The sequence below is a fragment of the Thamnophis sirtalis genome, unplaced genomic scaffold (assembly GCF_051295495.1).
Source record: "Thamnophis sirtalis isolate CommonGarterSnake01/CBP01778 unplaced genomic scaffold, rThaSir2_p1.2 scaffold_10, whole genome shotgun sequence".
NCBI classification, from domain to species: Eukaryota; Metazoa; Chordata; class Lepidosauria; order Squamata; family Natricidae; genus Thamnophis; species Thamnophis sirtalis.
Window position 1 is genome coordinate 1,997,912 of NW_028261390.1, and position 20,435 is coordinate 2,018,346.

The window sequence follows — 20,435 nt, forward strand, 5'->3', positions numbered from 1 at the left end:
TGGGAGACCTTATAATCAATTTCCACCGTCTTGAATTAGCTAGTAGAACCACACACTCTTTGGGCTCATCTTACAAATATAGGCTCTTCGGCTGCCACAAAGATCATCATGCCAAAGGTTCTTAACTGTGCCGCTAGAGTGGATGGAAATGCAGCGTTCTCTATTTCCACCATTGGGTTGACCATCACTCCAGTACCTGTTAAAGGAACCAAAATACTCATCAGCCTCGATCTAGATATGTAGAACTAGAGATACAAACGTAGAGATCTAGGTCTAGATCTAAGTCAATCTAAAGCTTTCTCCTATCACAGTCACAATGGGTGATTGTTAGATTAAGGTTTTCTGCCCATGTGAAATAGAAAACTTGTTAATGGCAAATTTACAGCAGGGCGTTGGGGGACGGGGGGAGTGGCTACTTGAAATTCAACAGGAGGTCCATAGGGACTTCTAGTGGTCAAGGGCAAGGGGAGATGTAAGGGAGGGCAAGGGGTTATATTTCACCTTGTCAGATCTGCAGCAGAAGTTGATCTAATAAAAGAGAATCTTTGTAACTCAGGGTTGAAATGGAGCTCTCTGAGCTTGATTGCTTTCTTGCAGACATTTCATTACCCATCTAGCTAACATCATCAGGGCTAAGGTCATCACTGATGGTGTTACCTAGTTTGGGTAACGAAACGGCTGCAGGAAAACAGCCAAGCTCAGACAGCACCAAGGACCCTTCAGAAGAGGATCTGTTCCCAGAAAGCATGTGGCCTGCTGCAGCCTCTGGAAACCATTTCAGGACAAGGGCCACTGTACACTGGCTTCTCTTACCAACCTTCCCCAGGCAGGGAAATGTCAGCCTCTGGTTAGTGGTGGATTTATTTACCAAATCGGCCTTGGAAAGGCTTAGCTCAGGAAACAGCCCTGTTCTTTCTGGACAATGCTTGTAGATGCAAAGGGTCGGCCAATCATGTCCCTTCAGACCCAGGATAGAACCGGGAGCAACCCACCTCTGGTGGTAGGCATGACACCCTGATGCACAACTTGTCACATAATTAGATTTTGTTTCAAAACTTACAAAGTTCCTGCATGATATCCAGCTGTCCATAACAGTCCATTGGTAACACTACTGTTCTTATAGAGTCCAATCCAGTAGTCCTCTTGATTTTCAACTGACTTTTCATCTATATACATCTTGAGGAGAGAAAAATAGATTAGATAGGTAGGTAGGTAGGTAGGTAGGTAGGTAGGTGGGTGGGTGGGTGGGTGGGTGGGTGGGTGGGTGGATGGATGGATGGATGGATGGATGGATGGATGGGGGATGGGACAGTGAGAGAGAAGGAAAGGGGAGAGGGAGAGGTAATATAAAGGTGATTTCAAATTAAGGTTTAAGGGGGGAGGACATATGTGCAAAGGTACATGGGGGGTCTACAACAACTTGCCACAGTTCATATTTTTAAATAATTAAATTGAACTTTTATTATGGCAAGTTGGCCATGGTGAGTTGTCCTGTGACAAGTTGGTGGTGGCAAGCTGTTATATTCCACTACAGAGGACGGTCCTTTGATGGAAGAGGAACTCTCCCAGTGTTTTCAAATCACAAGGATGAGGATATGAGGAAGGGGTTTCAATCAGATAATTTCTACCTTCCCTTCCCTTTTTTGTTTCCCTTCCCATCACTCTGCTTTCCTTTCGTTTCCTTTCTCCTCTCCTTTCCTGCTCCTCCACTTCTCTCTCCCCTCCTTCCCCCCCCCCCATATTTTCTTTTGTTCTGCACAATATGCAATGCAGCTCCCCTTTTCTGGGCACCCCAGGGGGAAGGAGCGGGCTCTTCTCATCCATCCTTTCAAAAGCAAATTTCCTCTAAGACAAGCGGTTTGTCTCTCTTTTCCTCTTCCCAGCTAATTCCCTGCCTTCCTTCCCTCCTGGGTCCTAACCAGGCCTGATCAAGGATGCCCCCTGCCCACTTTCTCTCTTGGCCTTATCACTCTGCCTGCCAACACTGAGAAGCAGTTCCAGAAACATTCAGCATCATTTCCTCCCTTCTGCCTCTTTTACTCTCACTTGCTTGCCTTCTCCTGTGTTAGGAATCCGGGCAGTGTCCTAGTTGCACCTATTTTCAACCACCAGGCAACGTATTTTCATTCTGGGAAACTAATTGAGACTTTTTCATGAAACAGCCGTTTTAGAAAAATGATGACATATATGCCTGTACTCACTTGTTCTTCACCATATCTACAAGAAACCAAATCTGCACTATTCCTTGCCATACAGTCATCACGAGCAGCATACCAATTTTTTCGTGTTGTAGAAAAGAAATAGAGATTCTTTTCGAAAGGTTGCCAGTCTGGAAGCATTTTAATAAGAATGTCTTTGAACCAGTAGAGAAAACAAAAGGACAACATTAGTTAATTCAAAAATCTTATAAGCATATTCTAATTTTTAAAACCAATTCACCATTCAAAGTTAATTGTGTACTTCTGTTGGAACACAGTGCTCTTCCTAAAATTTCAGGAAGTAGTTCAAAACTGTTTTCTGTATTTTTTATTTTTTTTTATTTATTAAGCTTATTGGCCTCTTATCTCATGGTTCAAGGCGACTCTGAGTGGCCATGCAGTTCATTGTCCTTCCATGAGGCACTGTTCAATTATTTTACTTTTCCAAATTATTTTAAATAAGAATACATCAAAAACTGCAGCACCTCCTGAACACCATCGGCATTGACAAAATGGCCATTGGTCAATTGCTTGACACCCAACAGCTTACATCCTGCGCTGATTTCTTTCACATCTTCAAACAAGCACATCTCCCTATCCCAAGTCCTTCGGAAGGACTCAATAGGAGAATGAAAATGCTAAATCTAATCTGAACATCTGGCGCACTGTACAACAAACCAATAATAATAATAACAACAACAACAAAATTTTCTCACCCTGAACAAACTTTCAGGATTATTAAATATTTGTGAATACTGCAAGCTCTGTGGCAGGTTGGAAACAAGCTCTCCAGATCAACGGTGGGGATGGAGGCCTTCTTTCAATGACCACTCTGAAGCCGGGGCAACCGGACTAAGTTTGGAGCAGGAGCAGTGTTTAGACGGAGTGTTGGGATCGGCCGACTCAAGGGTAAAGGAATCTAAATTTGAAGCTTAATTATTTTTTTTCCAGAGCTTAAATTAGCTGCTTAAAAGTAGCAGCTAATTGATACTTGGAATACGGAGGCTGGGGGAGGAAACAGTGTCAGCCCAAGAAGATTTTGGTTAATATAATTGGAATTGGAGAAGTCTAAAAGAACAAAAGGGAAAGACTCGGAGAAAAAAGAACAAATTTTCTGTGCGCATTTAGAGTTTTTGGTTTCTGGAAACTTTGACAAGTTATTGATTTGGTCGTATTGTGGGATCGCAAAAGCCACCTACTGAGGAGAGAAAGTACAGCAACACTCTGAAACAAAGCCCAGCGGCAAAACCTGATCTTGACCACAGGAAAGATAAGTGGAATATACTAAGAATTTTTAAGGAGTTTATGGTCCTTCCCTATTGTTTGACTTTGGTTTTTTTACGGCTGAGGAAGAAAGTAAAATAATTTTTTTTGAAGTGGACTGGTCTACTTTGGGACTGGATATTAAAACTGGAAAAAATGGAAACAAGAAGAGGGTCTTAATTAATTGTGGTAAAATATAAAGGGAATAGAATAGAATAGAACAGAATAGAATAGCATAGTCGGAAGGGATCTTGGAGGTCTTCTAGTCCAACCCCCTGCTTAGGCAGGAAACCCTACACCTCTTCAGACAAATGGTATCCAACCTCTTCTTAAAGACTTCCAGTGTTGGAGCATTCACCGTGGCATGACAAAACTGCGCCCGTCAAAATAGCTGTGATAAAATCGCGTTGCTAACGCCACGACGTCATCACCGCACGTCATCACCGTCGCGACAACAGCGCGGCAACAGAAGGGCGCTTTAAAACGGCGCCGCAGCAGAAAGCCGATTTCAATTAAGGTAAGGGTTAGGGTTAGGTTTAGGGTTAGGTTTAGGGTACTGAGTGCTTGGGAATGCGCGGATTTGCCCTCCGCGATTATGTCATCGTGGTACGGTCGCGTTTTTCCTTAGCGCTTCAAACGGCGCAAATTAGTCTTTGCACTTATGCCTCCGCGGATAAGGGCTTCGCGGATTTGTGGTGGAACCAGCATTCACAACTTCTGGAGGCAAGGAGTTCCACTGATGAATTGTTCTCACTGTCAGGAAATGTCTCCTCAGTTCTAAGTTGCTTCTCTCCTTGATTAGTTTCCATCCATTGCTTCTTGTTCTACCATCAGGTGCCTTGGAGAATAGTTTGACTCCCTCTTCTGAGATATTGGAAGACTGCTATCATGTCTCCCCTAGTCCTTCCTTTCATTAAACTAGACATACCCAGTTCCTGCACCCGTTCTTCATATGTTTTAGCTTCCACTCCCCTCATCATCTTTGTTGCTCTTCTCTTCACTCTTTCTAGAGTCTCCACATCTTTTTTACATCGTGGCAACCAAAACTGAATGCAGTATTCCAAGTGTAGCCTTACCAAGGCATTATAAAATGATATTAACCCTTCATGTGATCTTGATTCTATCCCTCTGTTTATGCAGCCTAGAACTGTGTTGGCTTTTTTGGCAGCTGCTGCACCTGGATGGCTCATATTTAAATGGTTATCCCCTAGGATTCCAAGATCCCTCTCACATTAAAAGTTTGTTAAATTTGAACATGGAGTGTGGGATGTATGAAGAACTCCTTGAAATGTTAAAAGGTGCATGTGCAATGCTAAAAGGTAGTAAAGAACCAGAAAAACTGTTGAAACATAGAACAGGAAATAGAAGAGGAACTGGCAAAAAGGAACACAATTAGGAAGCAAAAAGTTAATATTGTAAAAAAGAAGTTGAAGATAAAAACCGATAATTCTATCGAGATTTACAGAAGCACAGAAAGAAAAGAGAGGGGGAAAAGGAACAATTCAAAAACAGAGAGAAATAGTGGGAAGCAAAAAAGAAAAGTCTTGGGGAGGGTTATTCAAACAATCTATCAAAAAGTGACAGAAAAGATGCAGAAGAAAAGACATAATACATATAGAAAGAAAAAAAGGGGGGAAAGGTGTTGTGGCCCGGCAGGAGCCGTTGGAGCTGCCGCCAGACTCCGACAGCGAGGGGTCTTATGAGTCGGCCCTGGAGGAGGTGGAGGACCCTGGACCGGGTGCTGACTCCGAGAAGGGCGAGGAAAGACTGGTTGGCCACCAGGTGGCGGCAAAGCCTTGGATCAGAGGGAGTGTTCAGGAAAAAACTTGTGAGTTGTTTCAGGATGAACGCCGTCGAAGGGCTACTCGGCGGAAGGAACAACTGCGTAATTGTAGGAGATGATTCCGCTTAGCTGATTAAGAGCCTCTCCTGATTATAAAAGAGACTGTTTGTGCCACGCTCTGTTTGCAGGAGTTCACGATTCAGAGAAACTAACTTGGAGAAGTGGTTTGCTGTGAGTGCTTGTTTGCATTGCCTAGGTTTGTAGGATTTGCTGCCAGAGTGCTTATCTCTTTGTTTATTTTGGGCTTGCAGCCAACGAGAGTCTGGACTGATTAAAAGTATTCTTATTTATGTTTGCTTGTGGCTTTCGTTCCTGGACGGAGAAGTGGGGTCAGAACCGAAAGGAATATAAGAACATGGGATAAAAGGATAACCAGAAAATTGATGAAAAGTGGAACATTAAAAAGAGTAAGAAATGAACTAAGAGAAAATGGTTAGAAAAAGAGGAAGGGAAAGAAGGCAGATATTAGTAGAATAAAATGAATATGTTAATACTGTTAATGATATGTAGCTAATAAAGTTGTGAGAAATTTATATTAAAATTATTAATTGTAGATAACTAATTAGATAAAATGCTTATTATAAGAAAATTGAATTTGAGAATATATGCTACCTACAGAAAATAGTATAACAGATGGAAAATGAAATGATAAATTTGGTTTACTTCTGAAGCGGCAAATAATAATAAACAATATTATTATTTGTGTTAACAACAACAACAACAACAACAACAACAACAACAACAACAACAACATTAACTCGACACAAGCTGATTTGGACATTTTGGACCGAAAAACCAGGAAACTAATGACAATGCACTACAGTTTACATCCACGTGGTGATACTGATTGACTATATCTGCCCCGAAAATCAGGTGGCAGAGGATTATTACAAGTGAAGCAAACAGTTGAAGAAGAAAAACATGGACTGGCTGATTATTTAAAAGAAAATCAAGAACATCTATTAATCGAAGTAAAGAACAAAAATCTACTGAAGGCCCAACAGACGAAACAAGAATACAGAAAAAATGTGATAAAATCAAGAATGGAGAGTTGGCAGAACAAAGCACTGCATGGCCAATTTCTGGAAAAAATAAAAGATAAAGTGGACAGTGAACAAACTTGGTTATAGTTAACAACAGGTACATTAAAGAAAGAAACAGAGTCACTAATCCTGCCTGCGCAAGAACAAGTTATCCGCACAAATGCCATTAAGGCAAAAATCGAAAAATCCTCTGATGATGCCAAATGCAGACTTTGCAAAAGCTGATGAAACTGTTGATCACATACTCAGCTGCTGTAAAAAAATCGCACAGACTGATTATAAATTGCGGCACAATTCAGTAGCACAAATGATCCATTGGAATTTGTGCAAAAATTATAATATTAAAACAGCAACAAACTGGTGGGAACATCAGCCTGAAAAAGTCACCGAAAATCAGATGGTCAAGATCTTCTGGGATTTCCGTCTACAAACAGACAAAATACTGGCACATAATACACCAGACATCACACTGGTTGAGAAAAATAAGGTCACAATCATAGACATCGCAATACCAGGTGATAGCAGGGTCGCCGAGAAGGATCATGAAAAAATCTCAAAATACCAGGACTTAAAAATCGAAATTCAACGACTATGGCACAAACCAGCAGTGATAATTCCAGTGGTAATTGGCACACTGGGTGCTATTCCAAAAGCACTGGAATTACATTTAAAACAATTAAAAATTGACAAAATCACCATCAGTCAAATGCAAAAAGCCGCACTGCTTGGATCTGCACGCATATTACGAAAATACGTTACAACCTCCTAGGCCCCTGGGTGGGGCCCGACTAGTAACCCATGCCAAATCCGGCGAAACAACTGGCCGCTGTGATACAATTGTATAATAATAATAATAAGTGTTAAGAAAAAATAAGTTTAAGATGGAAAATATGGGAAGAAAATAATATGACTAAATTGGAATTGTAATATGATGTAAAATGAATTATGTACTGAATGTAAAAGGGGAAAACTCAGGCAACACTTTGTTTACAAAAGAATTTAAAATTTGAAACAAAAAATAAAAACCTTTGCTTGAAAAAAACTTACTAGCTATTTGGAAGCATCAGGTATCATAAACTTTGGTTAGATATTTGAAATTAAAGATTATAGACCACTTTGAGATTCCAGAAATGCTTCAGGAAAGGGAATTTCCAATTGCTTATTCTACAGGATTGCAGACTTGATTAACTTACTCAGTTCGTTTTCTAGCTCTTCGTTCTTTAAGGTCCAGTTCAACAAATGCAGCGTAAACAGATGAACCGCAGCAAGAATTTCCATGTCTAAAAACATACAGCAATTTAAGTCAAGAGATGTGAATTAAAAATCTACAGTAAGTATCAAGTTATGTCCCAATTCTTTTAGATTTGAGGTGATTAAAGAGACCATGAGAGAAGAAGATGAAATCCTGGAAGATTTTGAATGAAGGACAATTAACGAACATGAGACCTGCAAAGTCCTCGTCCATAATTATTGCTCTACATTTAGACCTTTGAGGATGATCTCTTCAACAGGCAGATCGGGGTGGGAGCCGACCTCAGAAAACATTGAATTTATTACGTTGGCAGCTCATTCAACGGAGGGACCATGTTTCCGTGAATCTTGCCTCAGGGCCATGTGCAACAGGATGTTACTCCAGTCTCTCAACTGGACATAACCTAGTTGCACCCAATGTTCCCTCTAATTTTTTTTCAGTGTGAGCGGAAAAGTACAGTGTGTGAGCGTGAGCACCTAAGAGAGCCACAGTTTGAACTGCTGTCGCGTCTGCTGGACATTTGCGCAACATTCCAAGCGTCAAGCGCCAATTGCGAGCGAGGTTTCAGCCCGATGAATGCCAGACATGAAAAGTGCCACTCAAACACTATACTTTTCCGCTCACCCTGAAAAAAAAAAGGCTCTCTGCTCAGCTTTTACATTGTTAGACTGGCTAGAGAGAGACATGGCACCAACAGGGTCCTGGGTCCTGGCATTTTGCAGGCAACCTGTCCTCTCACATTCTTTGGAATGCAACCCATCACATGTGAATTAGATTTTGCCAATTATCCTATTAAAAGATAATCCTATTATTCTAAAATACGACTAACTCAATATTAAAAACTGTAAATATTTGATGCTGATAAATAATAGCAGTAATTGTTATTTAGTATGAGTAAAATCAGTATTGATATATCAATATAATATCTATCAAAATTGACAATAAACACTAAAATAACAATACAAATATATAATGTGAAATATAAATGTAATAAATGTAATATATAAATGCAACATAAATGTAATAAAATAATTTATCATGAAACTCTCCCCCTTTAAAGTAGTAAGATCAATTAAATAGTCTAGCAAGTTTGGACAATATGCTATATGTTATGTTACTTAAGAATATATATACCTCAGAGTCAGATACAACATCCACATCATTTCCAACTGAGTCAATAAAATCATATGCCATGCCAAAACTATTTTAAATAAAGATATGAAATTAATCAAGTATTGCATTTATTTTTCAAAATGAATGTACATTTTTTTATTATTTAAGTTTTGTACCCTATCTTTTCTAACGTTAACTTTAAAAAGATGTTACATCAGACTACAATACAAGTAATTAAATGAAGACTAAAATAAGTGTTTTGGCATATTGAGCTTTTTATATTTCTTTCTAATATTTCTTCCTTAGTTGAGAACTTCCTCCTCAGCTTACTTACGCATTAACTGTTTGTTGCTTTTATGGTTTATTCATTCACTGCTCCATCTTCAGTTTTTTTCACAGGGGGAGGGCTTCCTTCCTTCCTTCCCTCCCTCCCTCCACTCCTTTGGCCACCAATTTTGATCCAATTCTCTCTCTCTCTCTCTCTCTCTCTCTCTCTCTCTCTCTCTCTCTCTCTCTCTCTCACACACACACACACACACACACACACACACACACACACACGTTCTTTGGGGGGGGTTGAATTACTCCGCCTCACTGCGCAAAGTCGGCTCAGCATGTGTTCGGCCCCCACTTACGCCGAATCAAATCCGCGGCCGGCGGGACCAAGGCAGGGGTTGCATTTCAAAGCCGCCAGTCCTCTTGCTTCTTCTCCTTCACCAGCAAAGCTCCCGCTGGCTTCCCGGCCCATGGCTTTGGCGTCTCTCCCTCCACGCGGAGCACCTGAGCTGGCTCCCGCGTTATCCCTCCCCCTTCCTCCTCTGCCGTGCTTTTGAGGCCGCGGGAGCTAGTAGGAAAGCAGCGGAGGGCTCGGCCGCTTTCCTACTAGCTCCCGCGGCCTCAAAAGCACGGCAGAGGAGGAAGGGGGAGGGATAACGCGGGAGCCAGCTCAGGTGCTCCGCGTGGAGGGAGAGACGCCAAAGCCATGGGCCGGGAAGCCAGCGGGACCTTTGCTGGTGAAGGAGAAGAAGCAAGAGGACTGGCGGCTCAGCAAAACAAGTCTGGGGAGGTCCTTTGCGGGCGGCCAGTTCTAGCCGCCTGCAAAGGACTTCCCCACGTTTGCTTTGGTAGAAATCTCTGCGCGGCAGTTAGAAACCTCTGCGCGGGGATTTCTTTTTATGTGCGCGGCCGCGCAGGCGCGCAGCTTAGAGGGAACAGTGGTTGCACCTTCTCGAGCCCGATCTTAAAAGCTGCCCCATTGTATTGCAATCAAGCAGCTGTTTCTGAACTGCTGGCTCCTTGCTTACCACTCTTGTCATATAAACTTGCATCGTATTCCAGAGCAAAGTGTCGAATTGAAGCCACTGCCAGTATAAGGTTCTTCCTCTTAGTCGTTTCGGTTATGGCTGTAGCAGAGAAAGAAGAGAAAGTCAGGTGTTAAGCTCCCATCCCAATGGTTATAACTGAATATACTATTATTTTGGTTATTATTATCTGTGACAACCTGGTGGTCAACGCCTCACGGTCTGCCCTGCAGAAGAGGTTGGCTCTCAACATGTGCAGCACCTTCCCTCCATTGAGCTTTTTCCAGAGGTATAAAGAAAAAGAAGAAAAACCTCTTGAAGAGAATAATTCTGTGAACTTGGCCCCTCATTGCCCAATGTTGGTTTGATTAATTATGACAGGTAGTCTTTGAATTGCTGTTAAAACAATCAGTGGAATGTCTTGCTTCCAAAAGCTTTGAATGCTCCAACTCTGGAAGTTTCTAGGTGGGGGAAGTGCAGGGAGGTCATGTGCAGGTGTGCCAACATTCATAATTCTATGGGCGCAGTCCATTCCTGAATTTCCAGGTTTCCCGTAGGCCCATTTTTTGCCCTCTGGAGGCTTCAGAAGGCTTACCTGAAGCCTCCGGAGGGCGAAAAATGGCCAAAGATGAAGGCCAAAGTCAGCTGCAGCTGACAGGGCAAAGTCTTCCATTCTCTAACAAATGACTGCATACAACATAGGTTTGCCATTATGGGTATAAGGTTTTCTGACTGAATGCCGGGGAGGGGGGGGGTCAACTGGATTAGAAGACCTCCAAGATCCCTGTCTTCAAACTCTGTTGTTCTGTAATATACTTTCTGTTACGACCATAACAGAGCCCAACATTTCTGTTGGTAAGTGAATCACTGTAGTTGTTAAATTGGTAACATGGTTGTTAAGTGGATCTAGCTTCTCCATCAAATTCATCAGAAGGTTAGAAAAGGTAATCACATGACCCCTGGACACTGCAACCATCATAAATAAGAGCCAGTTGCCAAGCATTTTGATCAGGTGACCATGACGAGGTTGCAATGGTCATAAGTGTGAAAACATGCTGTTGTAAGTTCAGACAGTCACTAAATGAACCCTTGTAAGTCGAGGACAACCTGAATTTTATCTAATCCATTTGGACCCAACATTCAGGTGGATGCAACTCTTGAAAAGTCAAATGATGGAACATAAGAATAAAAGTAGTACAATGAAACCCAGGGCCAAAGGTGCTTTTTCCACCTGGAAGGTCCAAGAAACTGGACTTTCTTGGTGTTTTCTTTGAAGACATTCCGCTTCTCCTCCTCTTCTCGTTCTCTTCTTCAGAACTGAGGAAGCTTCTTGCTCTTCTGGGGGCCTCAACCATCATTTTTAACACTGTGGTTGTGTTCTTTGATGGTGTCTCTCCATTTTCTGGGTCCGCCTCGTGTTCTTTGACCTTCTCCTCTTTTTGTATATGTCATGTAAGGTGTGGAATCCCACGACATCCTCTCCAAGTGAGCAAACCACTGTTTTGGCTGTTTTTTTAAATGTAGCTTAAGATTGGTTCTCTGCCAATTCTCTTATGGTCTCATTTCTGATTTTATCTCTTCTGGTAACTCTAGCAGATTTTCTCAAACCTCAAATTTCCATGGTGACTAACTTTTGTTTATCTTTTATTGTAAGTGTCCATGTTTGGCACTGGTAACAAAGGGTGGGAGCAAATCTGCATTGGATGAGATCCTCCTTGTGCTCATCATTACTGCCTTATGCTGTTATGCTGTGATATTATTAGCCACCTCAGTTAGGATGCTTTTCAAAAGAAAAATTGTGTCATTGTAGTTGGTACAAGGGTCAGAGGATTTGGGATGTTGATTTACAAAGAAGTTACTAAAATATCACCAAAACTATTTTTCCCTAAGCAGGCAAAGCAGAGCCAATAAAGTTTTCCTGAGTGAGAATGAGAGAAACTTAATGGTCTCCTGGCCTAATTCGTTGAAATTGAATGGTAGCAATAAAGGAGAACATTTGCAGCTCAGGGTTGAAATGAGAGGTCCTTAGTGCTCTCTGAGCTTGGTTGTTTCCTTGAAGACATTTCGTGACCTAACTAGGTAACATCATCAGCACTAGTAAGAGGTGGGGTTTGCTCTCAGTTTATACTCAAAGGACTAGAATACAGAGCCTTTGGGACATGGGGAGAAAATCAGTGCTCCTATTTAAGCATGTTCAACAGGACCTTCAAACGAAGCTTTTCTCAATCTCTTGAAAGAAGACAACTTACACAGATAGGTCATCCGCACCGCCAGAACAAAGAAGACTGGAACCAGTATTATAGTTAATGTTTTGCCTTGATTCGAATCCAGGTAGTCACCGAATCGCTGGAAAACATTCTTTGGCGCTGAAAGAAGACAAATGGGTCATTTAATCATTTGTGAGGGTGAGCCTTCCTTTTCCCCTGACCCCTCCTCTTTCCTGCAAGGTGGTCTCATGCATTCCAGGCACAGGACCCCTCCCTTTGTCCTTGCACTTAGGCCCCTGAAACAATCTTTCTATGGAATTGAGTAGTTTGGGAGAACACATTCTCTGGACTTAACCTCAATGGATACGTTATGGAAAAGGAGGCAGCATCTGCAACGCTTTCTAGAAAGTGGTAGGAAATCAGAAGAGCATAAGCAACCTACGTGGTGGTGTGGGAGGTGGTGTAGAAGCCATTTTATCTTCTTAGTCCAAATGAACATTCATCCTGTATTGTAGTTTTTAGAACATGACACAGGTTAATTAAAAAAAATAAACCATATATGTTCAAAAATACAATATACTTCTTCCCCTGGAGTTTTATCTTTTATGTCATTAAAAACCCAGAACTGAAGCATCCAGAGCTCTGCATGGACCACCCAACCCATATGCAGCTGGGTCCTCAGTCTGCAAAGTATCTTAACTGGCCTTGTAGTGATCCTTGGACTACGTCACTATTTTAGTTACAGATGAGCAAAGGGAAAGATTGAAAACCAATAACCACGGAGGAAATTCTCGTGGAAATTAAGCAGTTAAAAGTTGGTAAGGCTCCTGGCACAGATGGATTTCCAGCAGTTTATTATAAAAATTTACAGCTAGAAATGGCAGAACCTCTTAAGGATCTATTTAATAAAATACAATTGGAAGGAAGGGTACCACCATCTTGGAGAACAGCCTTTATTTCCTTGATTCCGAAAGAAGATCAAGATCACACTCAGCCAAAAAACTATAGGCCTATATCACTACTTAATACAGATTATAAAATTTTTGCTAAAATACTAGCAAATAGGTTGATGTCAGTTACACAACAAATGATTCACAATGATCAATCTGGTTTTATACATGGGAGACAAATGAAAAGTAATGTAATACAAATTGTTAATATATTGGAGTATTTGGGGAAGAATAACCAAGTCCCCGCAGTGCTTATATTCTTGGATGCAGAGAAAATATTTGATCGAGTGAATTGGCAATTTTTAATGAAAATAATACAAAAGATGTAGTTTGGGGAGTATTTTACACAATCTATCAAGGCAATATATCAGAAACAAACAGCACAAATTATAGTTAATGGTAGTTTAACAGAATCTTTTAAAATTGAAAAAGGAACAAGAAGGGATGTCCCCTGTCTCCATTATTGTTTATTTTAACTTTGGAATTATTGCTGAACAGAATACGTGATTCAGATGATGTACAGGGAATTAAGATTAGGCATTACGAATACAGAGTACGAGCATTCGCGGACGACTTGGTTGTAACTTTAACCCAATTGGGGAAATCAGCTATAGGTTTAATGAACATAATTAATCAATATGGTCAAGTATCTGGGTTTAAAATAAATCTAGGGAAAAGAAAAGTGATAGTTAAAAATATGACTACAAATCAAAAGGAAGAATTAGAAAGAGTAAAAGGATGTGAGATAGTAAAAAAGGTTAAATATTTAGGAGTTTATATTACAACCTCAAATGGGAAATTATATAATTATGAACCATTATGGCACAAAATACAGACAAAGATGAATACATGGGAAAAAATTACAATTGTCTTTGCTGGGAAGGATAGCAGCAGTAAAAATGAAAGTTTTGCCTAAGTTTCTTTTTTTTTTTCAATTGATACCAATACTCAAAAAAGATGCAAATTTGGAAGAATAGCAAAAAGGTATTAATAACTTTGTTTCGGCAGGGAAGAAACCTAGAATAAAACTTAAAATAATGCAAGATATATGTGAAAGAGGAGATTTGAAAATGCCCAATTTAAAATTATACTATGAAGCAGTAGTTTTATCAACAATTAGTGATTGGATTAACTTAACAGAGGACAGAATACTGAATATTGAGGGATATGATTTGGTATAGGGTTGGCATGCTTATTTAATATATGATAAGAACGTGGACAAGATTTTTAAAAGCCATATATTAAGGAATGCTCTACTGCGTGTCTGGAAAAAATATCAACATAAGTTAAATGACAAGATACCTATGTGGGTAGTACCCAGACATGCGATAGAGTATATAAGTATAGAACAAAAACAGGATGTAATTACATATAGAGAGCTTCTCAACATAGAGAGAGGTGTACCACAGTTAAAGCCTTTGGATGTATTAAGAGAGGAAAGGTAACCTGGTTTCAGTATGGCCAGTTACAGGCTAGATGGAAAAAAGACCAGAAAATTGGTATCATACAAAATGAGGATACTTTGGTAAAACAAATTAGGGACCAGAGTCAAATGCATATAAAAAGGTTGTATAATATACTGATAGAAACAGACTCTGAAACAGAGTTAGTTAAAGACTGCATGATAAAATGGGCACAAAACTTTGAAGAACCAATAATGATGGAAACATGGGAAAAGATTTGGGTAAGAAATGTAAAATTTACGCAAGCTCAGAACTTGAGAGAGAATTTTTATAAGATGTTTTATAGATGGCATTTAGATCCCAAAAAGTTAGCTTGTATGTACCCAAATTTACAACCTAACTGCTCGAGATGTGATTGTATTGACGCTACGTATTATCATATATGGTGGACTTGTAAAAAAGTTAAAGCATTTTGGATAAAAATATGGTGGATTATTCAAAATATTCTTAAAAAGAGGATAAAGTTCACCCCCCAGCTGTTCTTGCTAGGTATAATTACAGATTGTACAGTTATAGAGACTAATTTGATTCTGAACTTAACAATGGCAGCAAGATTGTTGGTGACGCAGTACTGGAAGAAGGAAGAATTGCCTACTATTCAAGAATGGACGTTAAAAGTAGTAAACTTAGCAGAGATGGCCAAAATCTCAGCATATTTGAAGGACTATTCAGATGAGAAATACAAGCTGGAATCAGGGGTAGGTTTCTCGCCCCGTTCCAACCGGTTCGGTTGGAACGAGGCCGGCGGTGTCCTCGCGCACGCATGCGGCGTCCTCATGCACGCACGTGGTGTGCGCATGCACGCACGCGGTGCGCGCATGCGTACTAGCGTCTGTGCGATGCTCCAGCTGCTCCTGGAGGATCGCGCAGGCGCTGTATGCGTTCTGCGCATGCGTGGAAGCGCAGAATTTGTAAAAACCAGGTAAGGAGCGGGCGCGGGTGTGCGGGCACGCACGGGCGTGGGGGGGGCTTCGCCGTTCCCGGAAGTTACTTACTTCCGGGTTCGGCGACCAACCGGATCGCAGGGACCGGTGCGAACCGGTTGAAACCCACCCCTGGCTGGAATGGAGAAGATGGATTGACTACATTCAAAATAAATATCGGACTAAGAAATTTCAATTTTCTTATGAATGAATGAACAAAGAATGTTACAACTTATCTAAAGTTAGCTTAATAAAAGGGGAGTTAAAGTACAAGAGGAGGTAGGATGCTATAGTTAGTTAGCTTATGTTGGTGTATGATTGTTAAATGTTTATACACTGTATTTTGCTCTGGCAGGTTGGGGGGAGGGAGGGTTGGAGGGGGGTAGGGTTGGGGTGGAGGGAGGGAGGAAAGGGGAAGGGGAAATATTTGTAACATCTATTAAAACTCTTTAATAATAATAAAAAAAGAGCAGCACGGCTTCTCCAGACAGGCGAGGCGAAGCCTGACGGAACCCAAAGCCATTAGCCTTTTTGCGGTGGTGCATGCCACTGCAAAGCCTCACGCCAGCGTGCTCCTCCATCCTGGTGGGGGTTGTCACCACCTTGGGCACTATTGGAGTCCAGGGCAGTAGGTGTGTTTTTTTGTTTCAGCCGGCAGATGCTCCGAGTGCTTCAGCCCGCACAGGGGCACTGGCGGAACATGGCTATGAAGCTTGCCACCACTGGAGGCATGAGCGAAGGCTGGGAGGGGGTGCAACACATGGGTGGCTCCCTACAGTTCCTCGGCTGAGTCTGCTGCCCTGAGCTGGCAAATGGAGGCACCGCAGGGACGGCTGGGAGCGTGCTAACCTTGCCCTTCCTGTCACCACTGCCCTCTTCTTCCATCGAAGAGGCAGTTCTGTAGATGCATGTGGCGAAGGGGAGGCAGGGCAACCAAGAACCAGTTTGGGGGCATGGCTAGCCAGCCGTCACCACTGGTTCGGCAACCCATGCCCAATTAACACTACTGGTTCTCCTGAACTGGTCCGAACCAGGAGGAACCCACCGCTGGCCCACTCGCAATTAAGAGAAGTTAGCCCAGTGGGATGGCCAACATGCGTTTGGAGGCTTGCAGGAGCTATCAAGTATAAGAGTTTGCGTGTGTGCGCATCTCTGTGGGCAGATACGTGTGGACAAGCTATTAGGGACTGTGGGAGGAATAACTTGAATGTCTGAATACTGAATGTCTCCTGAAGCTGCCGGCATTGCATCAAACCTAAGAGTGATTTAGAAAGAAAGAAAGGGAGACAGAGACAGAGAAAGAGAGAAAGAAAGAGGAAAGGGGAGAGAGAGAGTGAAGTGAAAGAAAGAGGGAGAGAAAACTCTGTGCTATTATTTTTAATTGTTCCATTATTTATCATGTAAATATTTTACACTGTCCCTACACCATTACTGCCTTTCTTTTGCCTAGGGCTACCACATATTTTTCAGGGATTCACATGCATTCAATGTCTATAGTCCAGAGCATAAATATGTGTGTGTTTATTATGTACATCAGGTTGCGTAAGTCCAGCTTAATATAGTATCCCTGGTATGTGATGGTTTGTACGCATACAGTGAAAGAAGCACTCTTGTAATCTTTGACTTTTAGGCTTGCTGTCCAACATCAGCCACAATTACTCTTTTGAACAACATGCAGGTGTTATATGAATGGCTATATTATAAATGAATTTATGGCTGAAATATTTCTGGTTCTCACTGTGAGGAAGTTTCTCCCTAGTTTAGAGGTTGCTTCTCTTTGTTCTGTTTCCATCCATTACTTCTTATTTTGCCTTCTTGTGCTTTGGAAATACATAGTCCCGTCCTTCTTTCTGGCAGCCCCTTAGAAGCCTATTGCCTATAACACTCTTGGGCAAAGCATATGAGCCAGTTCCTCCTTTAAGTGGCCCATGAAAATACATCTATAATATGTAGATAAAAGTTGAAAAAAGGTGAAAAACATTTCTACAGAACTATAGATACATTGAGGCTGGGTGTGACAAGGAATGGCTGGGAGGGAAGGGGCCAGGCAAGACACCCCTTGACGTGAGTAACATTGAGTTGGCCATGCCCAATCAGTCACATGACCACCAGGCTATGCCCATCAAGCAAGCTACACCCAAACAACTGGAAGTGAAAAAATTTGAAACTCACAACGGGTGCATGCCCCTAAATAAACATGGATAATTGAAGCAGCCATTCTCTGCTTGTATTGAGGTCAAGGTGATGCATTGCAATTAAGTGATGGATGCAAACTTTTCAATTGCTGGTTTACTAATTTTGGACTCCTGCCTGGATCTAAGGGGGAAATCTGATATTTAGTGAATAAGATGCTATCACAGTCTCTCGCGACATTCTCTGCAGGCTGCCTTGGGCAGGGAGATTTGATTTGGAATAAGAGATGGATTTGATTTGGATCTCTGGAGGGCCAGAGATGGAGGCCATGCGTCCATCCTGGTTCTCCTTGACCTCTCAGTGGCTTTCGATACCATCGACCATGGTATCCTTCTGCGACGACTGCGGGAGGTGGGGGTGGGAGGCACTGTTTTGCAGTGGTTCTCCTCCTACCTCTCGGACAGGTCGCAGTCGGTGTTGGTCGGGGGGCAGAGATCGTCCCTGAGCCCCCTAACATGCGGGGTGCCGCAGGGTTCGGTCTTATCCCCCCTACTATTTAACATATACATGAAACCGCTGGGCGAGATCATTCGGAGGCACGGGATAAAATACCACCAATATGCGGACGATACGCAATTGTATCTGTCCGCCCCGTGCCAACTCAATGAAGCGGTGGACGTGATGAACCAGGGTCTTGAGGCCGTTAAGAACTGGATGAGCGCTAACAAACTGGTACTCAACCCGGACAAGACCGAGTGGCTGTTGTGTTTCCCTCCCAAAAATTTGGCCAATGTTCCATTGGGGGGTCAAATTTTATACCCCTCAGATAGGGTCCGCAACTTAGGAGTCCTCCTGGACCCACAGCTGACGTTTGACCACCAGTTGTCGGCTGTGACCAGGGGGGCATTTGCCCAGGTTCGCCTGGTCCGTCAGTTGCGGCCCTACCTAAACCGGGAGGCCCTCGCAACAGTCACTCGAGCCCTTGTGATCTCTAGGCTGGAATACTGCAATGGGCTCTACATGGGGTTGCCCTTAAAGTGCATCCGGCGACTGCAGTTAGTCCAGAATGCAGCCGCGCGAGTGATAGTGGGCGCACCGCGGTTCGCCCACGTTACACCCATCCTCCGCGAGCTGCACTGGCTACCTGTCGATCTCCGGGTGCGCTTCAGGGTATTGATGACCACCTTTAAAGCACTCCATGGTAGTGGATCTGGGTACTTGAGAGACCGCCTTCTGCCGATCACCTCCCTTTGACCGATTAGATCGCACAGACTGGGCCTCCTCCGCACTCCATCTTCCAGTCAATGTCGACTGGCGACTACACGGAGGAGAGCCTTTTCTGTTGCAGCTCCGACCCTGTGGAACGACCTCCCCGGCGAGATCCGCACCCTCACCACCATCCAGACCTTCCGCACAGCCCTCAAGACCTGGCTCTCCCATCAGGTCTGGGGATAGGTTCCCAATTTACCCGCCCGAGTATTGACTGTTGAATGCAAGTTGTGTTTTTATTATTTTCTTTCTTTTGTTCACATATTGTTTGTCTTTGATAGTGCACCCGCTTCCCTTTGATTGTAAGCCGCCCTGAGTCCCCTCAGGGAAAAGGGCGGCCTATAAATCTCAATAAAATGAAATGAAATGAAATGAAACTAGCATTTATTTGGAACTAGCTCAGTTTCCACAGCACTGTTTACAAACTGGATTAGAAATGGCTACTAGAAAAATGGCAAAAGAAGGCTGAAGTAGGAGCAGCTTGCAGAAAAATTAATTACACAATTTGTGCTTCAGAAATATTTTCAGCAGATGGGAAATTAATTTGGCCAAATGGAGATAAAATGGATTGCTTTGGGACAAGAAAAATGGATGCAAAATATGTAAAGAGAGAATATGAGATATGCTGCTTAAAAGGTAGAAAGTTCTATAAATATTTGGAGTGAGAGAATAAATTAATGACAGAGTGGAAATTTTAGTGAGTAACACAGAGGTTCACAGCAAAGAGCTTGAAACAGAATCGGATAACCTGGCTTTACAGTAATGGAGAGAGAAAGAATTCTCCTTGAGATTTAGAGCTGTTGCTGAGGCTCCGGGAACCGGTTCGGGGCTGTGGAGAGCCTGCCATCTCTACCAGTTCGACGACCCAGTCCCCATTTCCAGTACCAGTTATCGACCCGCCTCTGCTTGACTGGAATCAAGTGGTAGTAAATTAAATTGATTGGACATGATTTGGAAAGGCAGACATCTCTCTATAGTAGGTGTCCTAGCTGGCAATACATACAGTATCAGAGCAAAAGCCATGAGGTCAAAGAAACTGCCTGCAGAGCTCAGAGACAGCATTATTGCAAGGCACAGAGCTCGGAAAGACTACAGTAAAATTTCTGCTGCACGGAAGGTTCCTAAGACCACAACAGCCTCCATAATTCTCAAATGGAAGACGTTTGGCACAACCAGAACCCTTCCAAGAGCTGGTCACCCGGTCAAACTGAGCAATCATGAGAGAAGGGCCTTAGTAAGAGAAGCGACCAAGAATCCGATGGTCACTCTGACTGAACTCCAAAGATCCTGTGTGGAGATGGGATAGAGTTCCAGAAGGACAACCATCACTGCAGCCATCTACCAATCTGGGCTTTATGGAAGCAGGGCTAAAAAGAAGCCTTTCCTCAGTGCATAGTTAGAAGGGCATCATCTGAGATTTGGCCGGCACAAATCTTATTTATAATAAAACTCAGCTGAATGTAGATTTTAAAGAGCA

At 42.4% G+C, this 20,435-nt stretch overlaps 1 protein-coding gene across 1 annotated transcript; it reads right to left on the minus strand.

Annotated features, from left to right (window-relative positions):
* Positions 1 to 20: 20 nt before the first annotated feature.
* On the minus strand, positions 21 to 10,231 carry LOC148043735 (tetranectin-like protein). Its single transcript, XM_087723743.1, has 5 exons — positions 10,017 to 10,231; positions 7,541 to 7,627; positions 2,202 to 2,353; positions 1,061 to 1,176; positions 21 to 196 (listed from the first exon to the last, which is right to left on the minus strand). Exons 2-5 carry the CDS (start codon positions 7,623 to 7,625, stop codon positions 40 to 42), a joined length of 510 nt encoding a protein of 169 aa, XP_087579869.1. The 5' UTR covers positions 7,626 to 7,627; positions 10,017 to 10,231; the 3' UTR covers positions 21 to 39.
* Positions 10,232 to 20,435: the final 10,204 nt, after the last annotated feature.

Excerpts from the sequence above, each read along its gene's own strand:
- LOC148043735 (XM_087723743.1), bottom strand. The coding sequence starts at position 7,625 with ATGGAAATTCTTGCTGCGGTTCATCTGTTTACGCTGCATTTGTTGAAC. Across the intron at positions 2,354-7,540 it reads AGAGCTAGAAAACGAACTGA|ACATTCTTATTAAAATGCTT; the intron begins GTAAGTTAATCA and ends ACTGGTTCAAAG. Across the intron at positions 197-1,060 it reads GGATATCATGCAGGAACTTT|GTACTGGAGTGATGGTCAAC; the intron begins GTAAGTTTTGAA and ends TTCCTTTAACAG.